General features: G+C 45.0%; 2 protein-coding genes across 7 annotated transcripts in view; both read left to right on the plus strand.

Moving 5' to 3' along the window:
• Positions 1-8,084, plus strand: part of st3gal3b (ST3 beta-galactoside alpha-2,3-sialyltransferase 3b) — a 76,731-nt gene extending 68,647 nt beyond the window's left edge. For all 5 annotated transcript variants that reach the window (XM_050074708.1, XM_050074707.1, XM_050074710.1 and 2 more), the window contains one exon: positions 3,110-8,084. In XM_050074708.1, coding sequence (XP_049930665.1) covers positions 3,110-3,199 — 90 coding nt within the window. In that variant the 3' untranslated portion in view covers positions 3,200-8,084. The remainder of the gene's footprint in view (positions 1-3,109) is intronic.
• Positions 8,085-15,466: 7,382 nt separating this feature from the next.
• The window catches only part of LOC126408918 (artemin), a 33,659-nt gene continuing 30,256 nt past the window's right edge, over positions 15,467-18,869 (plus strand). Inside the window, exons 1-2 of one of the 2 annotated variants that reach the window (XM_050074712.1) lie at positions 15,467-16,239; positions 17,203-17,522. In XM_050074712.1, coding sequence (XP_049930669.1) covers positions 17,405-17,522 — 118 coding nt within the window. In that variant the 5' untranslated portion in view covers positions 15,467-16,239; positions 17,203-17,404. The other variant, XM_050074713.1, reaches the window with a different exon arrangement.

The following is an 18,869-nucleotide window of genomic DNA, read 5'->3' on the forward strand; positions in this document are numbered from 1 at the left end:
CATATTCTGAACTTCTCTTGTATCCTCTTTTCTTTGGAGTACTGCGGACATGAAACTACACAAAAACTAACTGAAACAGAAGAATGAAAACATCAAAACGTTGCATCTATAATTTTGGCACTGGTCTCTCCCCAGCCACTGCATCAACATGCTGACTGTTAGTGCGTCGTTTGAACAATCATTTTCTAAACGCCCTCATGACGGATCTCTCTCCCCTTCATCAGTCAAGTCTTCCTCTCGGTGTTTACGCTGAAACCCAGTGGAATCAAAGATGTCACTGGCACGCTGACGTGTGTAAACCATGAGCTCAGTATGATGATAACCTTTGTCTAAACTCTCAGTGAACCTTTGGCATTCATTATCATCATCTTCATCAACATTGTCATCATCAGCCACACATGGCTAATTAATGGGAATAGTTCGGGCTTTTTTGTTTGGAACACTTTTAACCGCTGCCACTCCCCCGAGGGCTGTTTGGCTTTCTGGAACCGTGAAATGAGCCACGTTTTATTCCACTGCTTTGGAAAAAGAGCCTGTTTCCTATCTGGATGGGTGCTTTGAAGCGTCACGGAAATTGTGTAATTAGACGAGATACGCAAAAATTGATGTCACAATAATCACTGAAGACAGTGCGATGCTACTGAGCTCATCTGCTGTGGTGTGTGAAACTTATCGACAAATAGATTTAATAAAGCTGCTATGGTAAATATTTTTATATCAGCAGTGGATCAAATGAAACTTGTATGTGGAAAGGGGTGGCTCGTATTGACAAACAAATCTCGATTCACTCTCACAGCTCTCATCAACCTCATTTCCAGCCGCAGCAGGCAGGTAGCAGCTAGCTGGTGAGCATAGTGTTGCACCTAGCAGCTAAAGACGTAGATATTTCCCTCCGATATTGGAGGAGAGGAAATCAGAGCTAAAATGAGAGATAATCAGGACGCACAAAATATGACTTGAAATTAATATTAACACAGCTGTTTACGGCATTCATATGGCAGCAAACCATTATATTCTATGTAAAGATATTTAAAGTAATGGCGTCCTGAGCAGAGAGTGAAGTCAAGCTACTTCTCTTGTGTGTCGTAATGTTAGTCCCTGGGTAGCTACTGTAATGGCCACTGCTTTGCACTGCTGTCACACAGCAGTAACCGCTGATATTGGTAGTTGCAGAAGCACAGCGCCCTCCCTCCAGTCCCCTCAGGTTAACAGCATTAGCACTGTACTGTTGCCGCTGTTGATTCTGTTTATTGAGTTAGCGCCGCTAGCCGCCGGCTCACCCACCTCCATGTTAAGAACTGTGTGCAGACAATCCAGCCCCAGACTCTGAATCATAGATGTGCTCTGAATGTCATGTACATATCCTTTTAATGATGCTCCATGTCTGCCCACTTTGGCACAAACGTCTACTTTGACCCAAAGATGAACTGATTAGATTGTGGTGGCCAAAGGTCAAGGTCACTGTGACATGGCATCCGTCTCATGCTCGTGAACACGATATCTCAAGAAGGCCTTGAGGGAATGTCCTCAAATTTGGCACAAACGTCCACTTGGACTCGAGAATGAACTGATAAGAATTTGATGGTTGAAGGTCAAAGGTCAAGGGCAATTTGACCTCACAAAACGTGTATTTTGCCATAACTCAAGCAATTCATGCAGTAACTATGACAAAATTTCAAAGAAATATCTAATATGATAACATGATGAAGTAGTGACATTATATATCCTAAAGGTCAAAGGTCAACTTCACTGTGACATCATAATGTGACACAAACACTTTCCTGGCCATTACTCAACATCATATTTAAGTCATACAAGGAGAGACATTTGGTCAGATCCTGAATTAGTGACACTTATCTTGGGTGAATTGGATGTTAAATGCAACTGCAACTTGGGTTAGCAGAGGCATACAACTGTGAGACAGTAATTCTGCTTTTTTTCTTAGATATCCGTCTTGCCGTTTCATTTTAAACTTATTTGCAGCAAGCATTTTATCATCAGTGTTCTATCATTGTGCTTATGATGTCTTCAGCTAACAGCCAGACAGCAGCCGTGACACAACACAAAAAGAGCAATAGGCTGAGAACCGCAAACCACATAAGCTCTCCAGCTAATGCCTCCTTCTCCTCCTACAAACAAGGACACGTCTGGTGTTGCGCCTTATCTTGCTGTCAACCAAACAAATCCACCAGGGCAAAGCTACACTCCTAATGTCAGTTTACAGGCTGACAAGCTAATTAGCGAGCCAGATGTACCATATTGAACAGAGTAAACATTTACCTGCAAATGTCAACATCGCACAGTTTGGATGCTAAGTGGTGCCCGTCCTTAGTCTGCTAACAAAACACTTTCTGTCCTTGACTTGTAAGCTATATTTACCAGCACTCAACTTTTGGACAAGTCTCTGGGCCTCTACCAGCTCAGCTGTCAACCAAACAACAAACACCAGCCTGCCATCCCCGAGGCTTGGGGGCTGTGTTTTGATGCATTTTGAAATCCTTTTTTTTTTCTTTAAATGTTCTTCAGATTTATTATTTAAACATGATTTTTGACAGCAGAAATAGATTTCAGTCTGGCTCCGGACATCACAGCCTTATGTTAATCTCCAATAAAACTGTAGCTTATTGTTCCTTTTGGTCCTGCTGTGACCCATCACGTAGGTAGGAGGTCCGACCCAGACAGGCCGTAGGAGAGTCTTGAACCAGCAGGATAGACTCAGAGGCAGCTGCAGGGCCCAACCTCCTGTAGCTCTCCTCTTTTTTTCTCCCTCCTATTCCCTCCTGTACGTTTCTTCCTCCACCCTTTGCCTCCTTCATTTGCTCTCTGGCCGTTTCTCAGTCTCTGCATCCCAAAGCACCGCACAGGAACCATCGGCTCTGGTTACACATCGGCCCACTGGACTGAATCCTCATAGCACAGCAGGGAGGAAAGCTGACCCAGTGTGGCTTTACTCATATATATGCACACATGAACACCCACACGTATAGACACTGGGAATAGGAAAGTCTGAAACCGACAGGCCTCGGTGCATATAGAAGTATTCTCACAATGATCACTGGTTATTTTTCGTGTCATCCTGAATTTGTTGTTTCCTCTGATTCTCCCACAGTCATGGACACACAACATATCCAAGGAGAAGGAGTTCCTCCGCAAGCTGGTAAAGGCCAACATCATCACAGACCTGACCAACGGTATCTGAGTTTACACCCACACCCACAGTCTCCTTCTGCCTTTCCCAAAGGACTACGAAACAGGAAACTGAGAAATGGATCGACTCTGGGAGAAAGAACCCTTAGAACCCGGGTGGCCCTGATCACTGTCTGGGTTTTTCATATCAAAGGAGATTATTTAAAAGAAAATAAAAACAGATACAGGAGGGTTTCTGTGGGGAGATGCACACATGTGCCTTCTGAACCAAAGACTCCTGCTGATTGAAGCAGGGAGCGGAGGGGGGGTGGACACGGGGAGGACTGGATCTGCCCGGTTCCTGTCTCACCGAGAGACAGTCGCAGGAAAGCTCTGCCGGCTCTGCGCTTCAGCGTTTACCACTTCAACCCTCGGAGTTTCACATGAACGAATCGTACAGAGCAGAGGTGACACGTTGACGTTCAGACGTCAGGATTTAGCTTGACTCACTGGCTGACTTGACGACGGGACAGGAGAGAAAGGAACGAAACGAGGACTGTAGCGGAGAGCGTGTGCGGGGATGGGTTGAGTATTAGCAGTGCCAAACGTACCTCGTACAGGGGAGAGGCCGTCCTCCTCCTTTTGCTGCCTGAATGTATTCACTTTCCTCAGTGTAAATATCAAAGATTTTTACTGTGCTTTTTAACAAGCTGCAGCAGCACCCCCTCCTGACCCCAACCCCACCCTCCCCCCATCCCCACCCGCCATGTGTCCATTCATTCATTCACGTTTTTACTGCCTGTCCAGGGTCCAAAATTAACACTTGCTGAGCCAGATGACGGTAGATAAATCAGCGAGGGTCACCTGCCACACAGGCTGGTGTCACTTTGAGACACTCACAGTCGAGTGCTTTAGTAAAATACAGACTTCAGTTCTTGCAGTTTTCTCTGTAAAGTCTTTGTCTGTATCTATAAAGCGGCTCTTTCTGCTTGTTAAGCCGGCTCTACACAGAGCGGCTGTGTGTGTTATCCCCATGTGGCGGCTCACATCAGGTCATTAGAAAAGATAAAATAAGCTCTCTAAGATTCTCTACACTGAACAGCAGTGAAGCACTTGTCAGGAAAAATGTATGTTAATTATTTTGGTCCGTCTAAAATTACTTTCTCAGCTCTGGCAGGTGAGCCCAAAAGTCACATCTGGACACTGCATCTCTCTTCCACCTCTGTGTCTCTTTGTAAATCCCTCTTCCTCTCGGCTCCTTCACGTCACGGTACTGTCTTTATCATCTTCATCAGACATACAGTAACGTGTCCTGCCCTGGTCAAAGAGAGCAGACTCTGTATGTCCCTCCTCCAACCTCCCGTTGCTGCAGAGTTTCTTGTTCTTCAGTAAATGGTGGAATCTCGGATTGTAGAATATAAATATATATATTTTTGTTTTTAGGTTAATTTTAATTATTTATTTTTTCTTGTTGCTGAGTCCCGACGTTTTGGTCACAGGCAGGCCTGCTTTCTGAGTTTGTGTTTTAATTTTTTTTTTATTTTCTCGATTTCACCGCCATGTGCTTCCTCAGAGACTGCATTATCTTTTAAGTTTGTGGCAGAAGCAGTGTTGTGTTTAAGCCAAATAAAAACCAGACTCATCAGTGGATTCAGTAATAAAATGTTGTTAGACAGCATCCCTTTATTTCTGTGCTTTACGCAGCTCGTGTTAACATTGGACATATAATCACACATTCCTTTAAATTGAGAGGATCTATGAGGTAATAACTGCTCAATCTCAAATTAACATGTGCTGATCAGGCCTTTGCACTTTGCAGATGAAGGTTCTGCCACACACTTCTCAGTATTCTCGTATTTCAACACTGCATGAACATAGAGAGTGTTCAGTATTACACAATCAAACCTTTCCCTTCTTCTTCTGCTCCCCGTTCAACAAAACAATGTGAGAATGTCAAAATCTGTTTTCCTTTTTGTCATTTTATCAAATGAATGCGATAATCATCTTTATATAGTGATGGTGCGTTTAAATACTGCTTCACCAAAGCAGGGTTTTGTTTCACAGATAAATGTCAAACAGCAATTCAGTGAGATTTTCATCTGTTTTCTGTTTCTACTTCTTTTAGAAGTGCATATATTCCTGTACATTGTACACACGCAGCTTCACCTCCATTAGTCGAGCTCAGTACGCTGCTGCTGTTGCATCTGTTACATCGCTCCATCGCTTGTTCCCTATTAGTTCTTACAAACACCGTTGGGATCGTGCAGCAGCAGCGTGTCCTACCCAGTCCCTTCAGAACGGCTCCACCGGGTTTGAAGGAATAGATCACTTATTTGGAAACTAGGCCCCGTTTGGGATTTTTCGTGAGAGCGAAGGTACAGCTGACCATTGCACTATCATGAGGCGCTCTCAGTGCCTTACACCTCATCACCTGGAAACTGTAGCGAGGAGTTTGACGCGGGAAAGTAACCACAGCTGATCCAGTGTGTACGCACAGCTTCAGGTCAGGACAGGTCACGTCTCATTTCTGTGATTTGGGACCAGTCCATTTCATATCTGTGCTGTATATATCCATTATATACAGCTGGGGAAGACCTGAAGCCCCATACTGGTTGTTTTGTGTGTTTTAGCTCAAAACTTTAAATGCTGGCTGCTGAACGGCAGCTGTTATAGTGCGAGAAATAATCAAATTCACTTCTTGATACGTCCTGCTATATTGCTCATCAATACTATGGTTTTCGGCAGCTTATTATTTCAGGGGCACTCTCCACCAATTTGACACATGAAGTTCAGTTTACCCATCAGGAGCATTGGCTGTATGTAAAGATGGACGATATGATAGCTCCCCAAAAATGAAGCCATAACATCTCAGGTACAGCACAGGTTGTAAACCCCACCCAATGAGCCAATCGAAGTACGTTTTAAATAAATTTTTCCTAAAGATGGTTTCACACTGAGTATGTTTTTCTGGTCTGGTTTTAATTCGTTATTTGATACTATAAAAAGGGGCATGATGTCATGATTGACAGCTGTGTGTGCTGATTGGTGTCCTAGCGATCAATGGTGCTGCTCGCAGTTGAGTCAGACAAATGTATGTTTCACAACTACACTTCCTGATCACTACCAAGGAGATTAAAAGTACAAGTCATAGCGTTGAGTTAAAACAAAAGCTGCGCTCTATCATAGAACATGGGGATAATTGACCTTCTGCTAAGCCCCACCCCTTTGTGATGTTAGTAGTAAGCATGGAGCCCACACTGTAACTAACGGCACTCCCTGGAGAAATATGATCATGTTTTTGGAAAAATGAAAGAGTGATTCCAGAGAGAAGCAGACAGAGGGGTCTACAGTCTGTGTTTGAAGGATATATCCAGGATGTCAAACTGACTCAGCAGCAACAACAGGTTAAAAAGACAAAGATAGTTTGAAGCTAAAGCTGAACTACAGATCACAGTGTAAAAGTGAACCACCACATCACTGCTGATCGACACACAAGATAATGAATATAAAGGGAAACTTTGCTGATATCGAACCAGCTGTGTGGCATCGCAGTGTGTGCAGATGAACAGTGTTTGGCTTCACCCCCGCACCTGGACCTCCACCATTGGAAGGGCAGGAATCACTTTTACGCTGTGATCTGTAGCCTGCGATGACACACAGCTGGTTGGATATCAGCAAAGTTTCCCTGCTTCCCTTCACTGGGTCCTGTACAGCAGGGTCGGTCTTTGTTTCACTGTTATAATCATTAAAAAGCAAAAGCAGCATGTGTTCAGTAGGCTATATCTTCAGTAGCTAGCTAGCTAACCCTACACTTTTCAGTTTGATTCGGTTTGATTTTGGTTTTGGAACAGAGAAAAAACGTATATCATTAATACACGACGTGTAAAGGGAAACTTGGCTGATATTGAACCCCTGATATTGTAACTCTCCAACATCACAGCTCCAATTAAATGTGTCATACCCCATAGCTTCCGTGGGGTCAAAGATCGTGTCCCAGCCTTCATTACACCCTAGACTACAAAAGTGCAGTCTCTGGCTCCAAATGACGTCACTAGCACAGGATGGCAGCGCTTATATCCAGGATATTTTGGCTTCATTTTTGTACAGTGAGAAATAGAAACACATCTTTACATACAGTCTATGGTCAGGAGGAGAACCCGTCAGCCTGTGAGAACAGTTGGCTCTGGAGTCTGAGAAAATGTGGGATCTGGTGTGTTTTTTGAAGCTTGACTCGTACAGGGACTAAAAGTCAGGATATCTTTGCTCTCTGCTGCTACGATTTTGATTTCTTTTTTAATCCGTCTCCTGTGAGGCCCCTTACTTTTATGGATGTGCAATGCCAAATCACTGGAGTCCCTCTGTAATGCTTGAATGTTCCTTGAATGCAGGGAGAGTTTGGTCCCTTCTGACTGCCGCAGGGCCATGTCACTATAATGTGACTCGACAAAAAAATAAAGGAGACTGTCACAGGTTATGGATAACAAAGGGGTTAGATTAAAGCGTACTGAAATCATTTGAAACCAGTTGCTGTTGAAACACAGAAAATCAATCTAAAAGTCTCCTTGTATGATTTGGTCATTAATAAAATAAAATAAGTGTAGTCAGTGGGCTAAAACACGCCAAGCCACCAGTATGGTCTTTAAAGCTTTGAGACTAAGCAGACCCTCAGTTGGAGTTTCTTCTTCTGTTTTTTTTTTTCTTTCTCTTCTTCTAGGTTTTGAATTTTTACGCATGCTGGAGGAGTTCAAATGGATTGGACCCAAATCGCCTCTTCTTCATAACCTGTTCATGTTAAAGCAGAATGTATTCGCTTTTATCATTGATCATATTTATGATTTTTTTTTTTTAATTCCACCACCATCAGAAGGAAGTCAAAGTGATCAAAGTGTTACTGTTTGTTTTTTATATACAGTTATAAATGGCTTTCTGCAACTCAATAAATAAGTTTGTAATGGAAATTTGTCTGTGTGCATTTTTTGTATTTCTCTTTTTGTACATACATATTTCTGTACACTGTGAATTTTCAGTATGTATAGTAAATATTTTTGATGTATTTACAGTCTCTGTTTTATCTCAACAGACAGGCAGGGCTTTTCATCCTTGCTTTTGTCAGAGTGTGACAGCAGGCGGCCTGAACGTCTTCGCAGATGGCTTTTCAAAGCGCAGTGTGGCCTCCGCTGCCACATACAGTTGAGGGAGGCCTCATGTTTTGCAGCATGCTTCAGGTATTATACTGTCTGTGTGTCCATTAGTCTGTTTCAGGGGTTATGAACTGCAGGAAGCTCGCAGCGAAGATGAAGAAGAGATGGAACGGAGGAGTGTGGAGAAGGGGATTTCCTCTCCTGCTCTGTACTCTGTATCTCCTACCTGCAGAGCTGGAGGAAATCATTTTTCAATCCTCCATCCACCGGACTTCCTCCCTAATGTACTCTCCGCTTTTCTCTTGTGTGTTTATGTCTGTCGCACTCCGTGTCCTTCTCTGACTCGCTTTTTCTCCCCTCACCCGCTCCTTTGCCCTCATTCTTTCCATTTCGCCGTCCGTTCCCATCCCTGCGCCGTGTATTTCTTTCTTGTCACCTGCTCAACTTTGAGAGAGATCTTGTTTCATTGCTGTAGCCACGAGGGACTCATTTGAGACCTGTTGCTCGCACACAATAAACACACGGCCGATTCAGCTGCAGCCGTGAATCTCTCACTCACTTTCACACACCACAACATCACCATAAAGCAGGGGAGCGTTTCTCAGAAGGAGCGAGAGCAGGCCGTCCAGCTGTGGCTGCTGCAAGTCAGTATGTGTGTGAGGTGAAAGAGGACAAGACACCGAGGGCCCTTAAAGCGCCGCTGGACCGTCCCATCCTGCTGTTAATGGGGTGCCAGAAACTTTCGGCCCCCACATGTCACGCCTCGCCGGTCACCAAAACCACCTCACTCTGGCCACTCTGACTCAACAGATTTCCTGACCTCCACAGGGTCGGATCGAATGTTCTCCCCCCGCAGCAGGAGGATATTTGCCACCTGGGATCTCCCCGAGGCAGCTGACTGGGCCGGCCGGCTGGAGGCGGTCGTTCCTGTTTGTCCGGCGGAGAGGGGTATGAGCACGCCTGCACCTCTTCAGCCGACGGGCCTTTTATTTTCGGCGACAGGTTCCCCGCCCCACCTCCTCTCAGTAGGATTGGAACGGAGGGGCCACGACCTCTGGGGCTTGAAATTTAAACTGCTCGTAAAAAGAGTTGGAACAGGGAGAGAAAACACCCATTCAGGCACCCATTTTCCCCTCTGTGTTTACTTAATGTCGGGTCAGCTGAGATGAGGGAAAACAACATTCCCTTCTTTACACGCTGTCCCACATCCTGTCAGTTTACCTTTGTCTGTGGATGTGACTCATATAGAGGGCTGCCGTGCACCTGTGTCACTGAAGTGTTTCTTGCTGTCCCGTCAACTTGTAATTCTCTGCTCATTTCTAGTAAATATCAATAAATATATAGTTTCAGAAAGACAAAACATTTCAAAGATGACACTGAATTGTTAAAAGATGGCAGGACTGTGTTTCTAGTTTTTCTGATTGTTTGTCTGCCCCGCTGCGATGGAAACGCACAAACATGTGCTCGAAGGCAAGAAGCAACCCAGAAACATCTGTAAGCTAGAAACACTTCCCAGTCAGCTCTGTGGCCTTTAGGATGACGTACCAGGAGGAGAAAGTACAAATATATTTTCATTTAATTTCAGCAGAGCGCATTTCGCAACACCTCGTCCTCAAGACAGCAATAAGATAAAATAAATGTTGTCACAGTTGCAGTCCTGAAGGGCTCTGGCAACATTGTGCTCAGTAATGTCAATACTATATTTATGTTTAGCCACCTGACAACGTTTGCTGTCTGCAGCTAACTTACTATATTCATATACACTCACTGGCCACTTTATTAGGTACACCTTGCTCGTACCAGGTTGAACTGTAGCCTCAGTTTCCTGTTGTTAGCTGACAGGAGTGGCACCTGGTGTGGTCTTCTGCTGCTGTAGCCCATCTGCTTCAAGGTTGGACGTGTTGTTGGTTCAGAGATGGTCTTCTGCAGACATTGGTTGTAACCAGTGGTTATTTGACTTCCTGTTGCCTTTCTATCATCTTGAACCAGTCTGGCCATTCTCCTCTGACCTCTGGCATTAACGAGGCATTTAGATGGATATTGTCTCTTTTTGGGACCATCCTCTGTAAACCCTAGAGATGGTTGTGTGTGAAAATCCCAGTAGATCAGCAGTTTCTGGCACGAACAACCATGCCATGTTCAAAGTCACTTAAATCACCATTCTGATGCTCAGTTTGAACTTAAGCAGGTCATCTTGAACATGTCTACATGCCTAAATTCATTGAGTTACTGCTACATGATTGACTTATTGGCTATATGCATTAACAAACAGTTGAACAGGTGTATCTAATTAAATGGCCGAGGAGTTCTTTTTTTGTTTTATTTTCATCATAGCATGATCTGTCAATTGTTTGTTTAATCAATCTTAACAGTCAAAATGTTAAGTAAAAATTCCCAGAACCCAAGGATAACGTTTTCAACTAGCCTCAACCAATAATCAAAACTCTTAAAATCTTGGGTTGACTAAAATAATATAACCATAAGGTCCATTTAGTAGCTATTTTGGAGCTTTCAGTCCTATCGCATGATCTTCATCAGCAGATACAGTTTGCTCAGTTGTCATGAAATTGTATATATTCAGATTTTACTTTAAAGGCTTCTCCTCTGAGATTTAAAGGTCTTGACTCTGGTAGTTGCTTCTCTGGAGCTTTTTGATCATATAACATGAGCTTCCTCAGCAGATGAAGTTTGCAACTAAATGGACCCTGTGGTGATTTACAAAGAAAGTGATATTTGAACATGAGTTTCCTCTGTAGGGTGGCTGGGCTCAGCCTTAGAGATAGGGTGAGGAGTTTGGACATCCAGAGGGAGCTTGGAGTAGAGCCGCTGCTCCTTCGCATCGAAAGGGGTCAGTTGAGGTGGTTCGGGCATCTGATCAGAATACCTCCTCCCATTAGAGGTGTTCTGGGCACGTCCCAATAGTAGGAGGCTCCGGGGCAGACCCAGAACAAGCTGGAGGGATTACATATCTCATCCGGCCTGGGAAAGCCTTGGAGTCCTCCAGGAGGAGCTGGAAAGCGTTGCTGGGGAGAGGGACATCTGGGGTGCTTTGCTCGGCCTGCTGCCCCACGTACCAGCCCAGGGTAAGCGGGCGGGCGGGCGGACGGACAGACGGATGGGAAAACTCCATCTCCTGACCAAAGGCTTCACAACAGCTCTTAAACTGATTATTTTGTCAACCAGACACACTTCACATTGAGGAAGCTAAATCCAGCGAGCCTGAGACTTTTACTGTAGCGTCACCAAAGATTTTAGTAAGAAACATCTTCACTTTTCATCTTGTGCTGCCACCAGGTCAGAATCTAAATTGATCCAGTGCTGTTGTTTATAACAAAAACACTACTGACATTCTCATCAGCCTCAGCTGTACAGTGTGTTCTGTTTTAGCCAGCAAATGTTAGCATGCTAAGACGCTAAACTGATATAGTAAAAACAGTAAACACTATAGTACCATAACAGTAGCACAACAGTAGCACAGAGTGCTTCATTCCTGCGGCACTCTTTTGTGAGTATGTTGGCATGCTGATGTTAGCATTTAGCCTGAGGCACTCCTGTGACTCAGATCAGCCTCACGGAGCCACGATGACTGTCGACACTTAGTCTTATTGCGTAATACACACTTAAATGATTCACTGACTGTCAGAATTGACTCTAATTGATTTTTGATTATTCACCTTATCATTCAGCTGTATTTCCTTGAGATAAGACTGAAGCCAGAGTGACACACTGAAGTTTCAACAGTGTTGTAGCTCTCTGTTGTGTACTCTGCTCACCCTCCATCTATCCACATAATAACGCCTCTAATCAAGCTGCGTGCCGACACTTTGCTTTATGATTTGTTTGTTTGAACAGTGGGACAACAAATCCGGGGGACGCCTGCAGGAACGCGGCTTTGAAATGCTCTGATGAAATGTAAATCACTGCAGATTTATCTGCGCTTCATTCACTCGTTGGGGCTAATGTGGAAACACGTTATGGAGCTCGCTGTTTTGCTCTTGCAGCTACAGTGCGACTTTGTCCCACAGATTTGGCTGTGTTTTACAGATTTTGCCTGAGGGCTTTGGACAGTGTGCTGGACGAGGGGAGTTCCCACTTGCAAAGTGAAAACAAACTTTCAAAGCTGGAACAGGGCCAAGAAAAGAGAGGCACCTTTTGGATGGGAAAGCGCAGAAGAGACGGAGAGGAAGGACCTGTGACCTGTGCCTCCAGGAGAAACCGGAGAAACCTTGGAGGGAATTTAGAATACCCTCGAACTGTCCGTCACATCTGGAGCAGTCACTCTCCTTCTCCCTTCAGCATCACCACCCAAAATCCAAACCACCCACCCTCTCCCCGATCCAGTCCTGAACTTGGATGGACACAGCAGCTCCAGAGGCCCAAACCAGCACCCCGTATCCATGGAAACAGCTGTGTACATCCAGGAGAGAACTGACTTTCGCCAGATACAAACAAATGATAAAAATCAGAAAATCTTGTTGAAAAATGTTCTCATAAATTCAGTTTTATATTCTTACAAGGAAATGAAAAATTCCAGCACCGCCATCATGTTCCTGCAGCTGAACCTGTGTGTGTGTGTGTGTGTGTGTGTGCTGAAGATGTGTGTGTGTTGTGCTGAAGATGTGTGTGTGTTGTGCTTGCACGGGGTTTAACTGTGGGTGTACAAACAGTGTCACGCTGCAAATCCCTCTCACAATACCGAACAAGTTCATCGCCACTGCTCACCGTGATGGATGATGTAGACACACTTCTGAATAGCACACACACTTCTTAAATTTGTGACCCGGTTGCAGTGCGGTGCTGTCTGCTGAAACTCTGCTGACTTACAGTTTACACAGTGATTCATTTTATTGAGGACATTTTTCACTCTGGAGGTTATTATCTGATCTTTTGAAGAGGAGGACTGGCATATTTTGGCAGCGTGGTCACTTTGATGTGTGTGGTAATGTGTGTTTAAGGAGTAAAAAAAAGGTTTGTTCAAGGTAATGAAAGTTTTACATGTTTCACTCATCTTGAATCTTACAAATATTAGATTTTTATGAGCCTGGCCGGTTTCTGTTCCCTCCTGTTGTTATTGGGCTCATCCTTATTATCTGACGGTACATTCCTGCATGTCATGCACCTCAGCTGTGTGCATTGTTGCCTTGTTGGTTGCTACTATTAATAGTGCCGTGGCAGAGACCAGGGATCCTCCCTGCATTTGTCTCTGCCTCTGCGCGGAGAGTGGGCCCGGAGAGGAAAGCTAAGGAGCTGTTTACCCAGCCTTTGTGCTCAGCAGGCCTCAGTGTTTGCCCTGCAGGGAGTGCCTCAGCTGGAGGGCCTTTCCGTGCGCCGAAGGGTGGGTGGAGCGGGGTGGCAGGAGAGAACGGGACAAACCTGCAAGGTGGAGAGTGGCCGGGAGCTGTGCCGGTAAAAAGTGTGTGGTTTGTGATGCAGCGAGCAGGGGGCATCAGAGGAGTCTCCTGCCCATCGTTCAGACCTGACAACTGGTGACACAGTCTGGTGGAGAGGTCAGGGCAGGTCTTACTGGACAAACATGAAGCAGGGTGGCACACATGCATGCATGTGTGTGTGTGTGTGTGTGTGTGTGTGGCCTACAGGTGCGTGCAATCAATCATGCATGTGCACAAGGGGTCAGTGGGCCCCTGGGCCAAAGCTTCTGTTACAGCTTTTAGCTGCAGCCAGCCGCTCTGTTGGTCACTTGGTCGGTGGATCCACAAAAATGTCACCACCCTTTGGCGGCCATATTTTTGCAAGGCTGAAATTTGGCATGGAGGTCAAATGTGTGTGTGTGTTTCTGTTCATGCCAACAAGGGTGCAGTTGTAGTGGCCTAAAACAAAAAAGCACATCACTTCTAAATGGATTGCCACGTCCCCTTTCATCACTCATTGACCGGTTGTTGCAGGGAGGCATCACCATGACTATTGTCAGCTGTTTTTTGAGGCTGTGTGCTCGTTGATGCATGCACGTACATGGCTGCAGATATTGCACAGGAGCGCTCGTTCTCAGTCGCTTTGTTACATTCCTTGAATCATCCTTAACATTTGCAAAACAGTGCATTTCTCAAAACAGTTCGTACAAACAGCACCCCACAATGGATGACCTGCAAAAACTATAGGCTGTATAAAATAATGGACGTAGCTACTGGGCTGTCACCCGTTTGTTTGTGGACTCTCGTTTTGAAGCCTTCAGTTTGGCATTTCAGCTGTCACCATCTTGGTTTTTGGAGCCAGAAGTGACCATTTGGACGAGAGGGTGGAGCTGTGGAGGAGTGAGCGGTAAATCTGACATGTAGACTGTGGTGACGGCTCACAGACAGCCCGTCACCTAAAGCGTCCCTGCCATTAAATATGTGTAACTTTAAGTCTTAATAAAATGTAAACGGGTGAGTTATTTAAAAATACATTCCCTGGCATTTCAACATGGAGGTCTGTGGGGATTGACTCACTCTTCGAGACAGCCTCAAGTGGCCATTGGAGGAACTGCAGTTTTTGCCAATTCCGCGTTGGCTTCATTTTTCAGCCTGTAACTCATTCAAAATCCTTAGTTTATCTCTCAAAGTAAATATGTAAATCCACAACATGTCAGTGCCATCTGAATGACAAATCCTTGAACCACAAGACAACAAGACAGTCAAAATGTTTAGCCATGTTTTGATGTCATGGGAAATGGGAAATATCAAGTACAACAGTATGAAGTTAAACATTATTGTATGTTGGAGATTGATTGCAAGAGATTAGACAAGATTCACATTTACGCTTTTACTGTTTGTTCTGTAACTTGTCGACAGACCATGTCATTGTGATACAGAAAAGAAAAAGACGAGATCATTTCACAGCACTGCATTGCACAAAGAAAAAACTACAAAATTAGGAGTGTAAACATGGTTGGTGGTGGTTGTTGTTCTGGGACACCGTGTCAAGTTCTGCCTGTTACATGCATTGTCTTACATGCATCCACCACCACTCCCACCTGCCCCACTAAGACTTTTGCCGCCTTAACTTTCGTCCTTGTTCCACCGTGTTTCTCTCTGATGCCACTGGGCGCTAGTTAAACTATAACGGCAGCCAGCCACGTATCATGCTGAGGTAGGACGGCTTTTTTCCGTAGGTGTCTGACGCCACAAGTCATTGCCTAAGCGCCAGATTTCGACGGCTTTTGAGTGAGACTGGGTGGAAATGAAACTTAACGGTATGCCCTTGTGATGTGGAGGTTGAACAAGTAGTTTTGAGAGTTTCACTTTTTACCACAGCAACTGAGAAAAACTAAACTAAACTTTTGTTGGAAAGTCGATCACTAAAGCAACACACGACAACCAAGAGACAATAAATGACCACAAACAGATGCCAAACGACTGCGACTTGTCTCAAAATAACCACACAGGCAGAATAAACGATGACACAGAGACACAAAACAATTGCAAAGAGATACAAATTGGCCACAAAGAGACACAGCTGCTTCTTTTGTAGTGGTTTTGTATCTATTTCAGTCTGGGTGTCCTGCTCCTGTGTAGGAAGGGTGGGGGGCCTCTTACATGTCTGTGCCCAGGGGCCCATTGTCTCATAATCCGTCCATACCTGCACTGTCTGTGTGTGGAATATAGTGAAACGCTCGACATTTATGAATCCGGGAGTGTAAACACTGAAGGGAAGGATTCTTCCACTTGGAACACTTCACCAGAAAACGCTCCATGACCGTCCTGTGTGACAATCACTCCCCTCCCTCCCTCCTCCCAGCGCAGGAACAAAAAGACATCCGAGCTATGTGGATGGGGAAGAAAAATCACAGCACTTTGTGGAGCGGCCACCGCGCTCCGGTTTCACAGAGCCTCTGACAGGCGGAGCGGCGCGCTGTTTTTACGCATAGCCTCCAGTCCTGCGGGGCATTGTAGACATTGTGTAGTAGCTGTGTAGTAGACTCCTGAGAAGACACCGGAGCGGCACAGTCCATGATAACTGGATACCTGAGTCCAAAGTAAGAGAGTTTAAAACAGGAGAAAAACAGAGAAGCGCTTGCTTGGAGACGCGGGCTGTAGCTGCGTAAAGACGTGACGCATGGACTTTTCATGGTTAAGAAATACATTTTGAGCGACAGAGCTGCGATTTTTCAGGTTGAACTTTACATTCAAACCCGCTTAAGACCAGGTGACACGTAACAGAAGAAGGAAACAAGACTTTCCTGTGATTTCGTCCTAAATGAAGGGACCGCGCAGTCTCTCCTTGGACCTTTTATCGACCTTGACTTCACTCTAAAGTGGCGCAGAACATGTTGTGAGAATTTCTCCCGCGGTGTTATTTACTTACTTACTCATTAAGCATGCGATCTATTTGGAGGCAAGACTGAACAGGTAAGGAGAAGGGGAGCCGTGCCTGAAAAACTGGCTTCATTTCATTAAACGATGGTTGGACGTGAGTCAGCGCGGAGACAGCACGAGTAGCAGATTGAGGACGAACATTTTTTACACTTCTGACTGTTTTGACTTTGCGTCCTTCTCTCTCCGTCGCCGTGTTGGAGTGTTTATGTCACCGCAAACAAACTTCTACCTCATTAGGTTTTATATAGGCTGTGCCCTGCGTGCTCCAGTCAGCTGTAAAGTTTATTTTCCCTGACCTGGATAGGCTCCCGTCTGCAAAATGTCAATCTTAACAAGTCATTTGGTCTCGTATTCTTTCTTAAAATACACATTTCTTTAAAAACTGAAAACACGCGTGAGATAACTTCACTTATTTCCATTTATGTGTCAGGATTTTTCCACAAAGACGCATCTGAATTTGTTGAAAAATGTGTCCTAAAAAGTGCGAAACTACCTCATCCAGTTGGGATATGTCACACAAACTTCAGACTCACTCTAAAACTTGATATAATATAGATAAAACGACTTTATCCCGCAGGTTAACACTCTATAATTACCATCCACCCTCTCTGTCTCCTCTCCAGGGTGCTGAGACTCTCCAAGAAGCCGTGACAGGAGACCCGGCCAGAGAAAAAGGGATTTTGACCCGCGTAAAAAAAAACGAGGGAGGAGGCGCCTCTCGCGTTGAAGCAGAACCGCTTTAGATGGATTCTTCATGTTTGCTTCAGCCTCAGTGGACGCAGCCTGCTCCGAGCACTCACAACCCGTGACAGTAAGGTGTAAAACATGACGCATCGCACTGTATGGATAGCCGAAAACATGAGCTGCGCCCTGCGTGGAAGAAGCCGCGGCTCTCCTCTCCTCTCCGGTGCGCACTTGGAGCAGAATGCGCACAGGGCAGCTGGTAAGGCGCCATTCAGATTCTTTAAAGTCTATGTGGGGATTTAAGACAATGCCATTTAGAAGAATATTGTTGGATGTTGTCAAAGCAGACCTGCGCCCTTGTCCTCGTGTTTGCTGTGACAACACTGTTTGATGTTTGATTTCTTTTCACATAAGCGGCTTTTCGCTGAGCTGCCTGCACGCACCTGCCAGCTGTTTTAGGCTCCTCTGACTCTGAGGGTCACTCTGGATTCACTGTTTTAGACTTGTAATTAAGTGTTTTTTGGGAGCGCTTGTGAAGTGCAGTCTGGGAGGAGGATGATGGAGGTGTTTTGTTCTCTGCGTTTTTATGTAAGTGAAGTTTTATGATTTATGGTCTGACGTGTTTACAAGGTGCCAGGAGGTGACTCTGAATTGTGGAAAAATATAAATCAAAGTGGCTGTGAAGTTAAAGTGTGTGTGTGTGTGTGTGTGTGTGTGTGTGTGTATATGTGTGTGAGTGTGTGTGTGTGTGTGTGTTCTTATGGATGAGGAGGAAACAGTGGCAGTCAGGAAGTCTTCCAGTGTGACCCTCTTCTGTGGTGGGCTGCAAATCTAAATATCAAAGCACTGGTCTGTCTCACACACACACACACACACACACACACACACACACACACACACACACACACACACACAGCTGCATCCATTTCCCTCCTCTCCAGTCCCTCAATCTGAGGGGATCAGTGGCAGAGCGAGCCTTTTAAGCTTCAGGTGTTTTGACGTGCTGGAAGTCAAGCACATTTCTTTTCAGTTTCACATGATTGCTTCAGCCTCGTGAACATGAACACAATCTCAACTGTGGATTTTTTTTTCATCTTCAGCACTCTCACAGCTTCAGTTTGCGGTACTTTCCGTCCAATAATGTGCAATTTGTCCTCTCAAAGATGTTTAAGAAGCTGCCCGATGCGTCAGTGAACTTTCATACTTACTCTCTGACTCAATGGCCTACTGACTCACTGAGTCATGTACATACAATGTCACTCATGCACGCAGACGAGGCTCAGTTGGAGGACGGGAGGCCTCTGATGTTCAGGGCTGAGTCTTGCTTTTTCTCTTTTTCTCTCGTCTCCTCTTCGCATCTCAAAGCTGTTGTCAGGGGTTTCGTCGTTAGGCAAATGTTTGGGGCTCCTGATGGCATGGCGTTGGTACATTTTCCGAGGACAATGATGAATTAGGCTTGCCACAGCAGTACACTGATTACATTACATGCCCACCGCCTCCACCACCATTTTGCTTTTTCTATCAATACTTAGTCGGACAACAGTTGCTCCAATTATAAACTGAAAGTCTCTTGTGCAGCACAGAGTAGCAGGAGTCAGATTTCACT

This window comes from Epinephelus moara, chromosome 21 (genome assembly GCF_006386435.1).
Source record: "Epinephelus moara isolate mb chromosome 21, YSFRI_EMoa_1.0, whole genome shotgun sequence".
Classification (NCBI taxonomy): Eukaryota; Metazoa; Chordata; class Actinopteri; order Perciformes; family Serranidae; genus Epinephelus; species Epinephelus moara.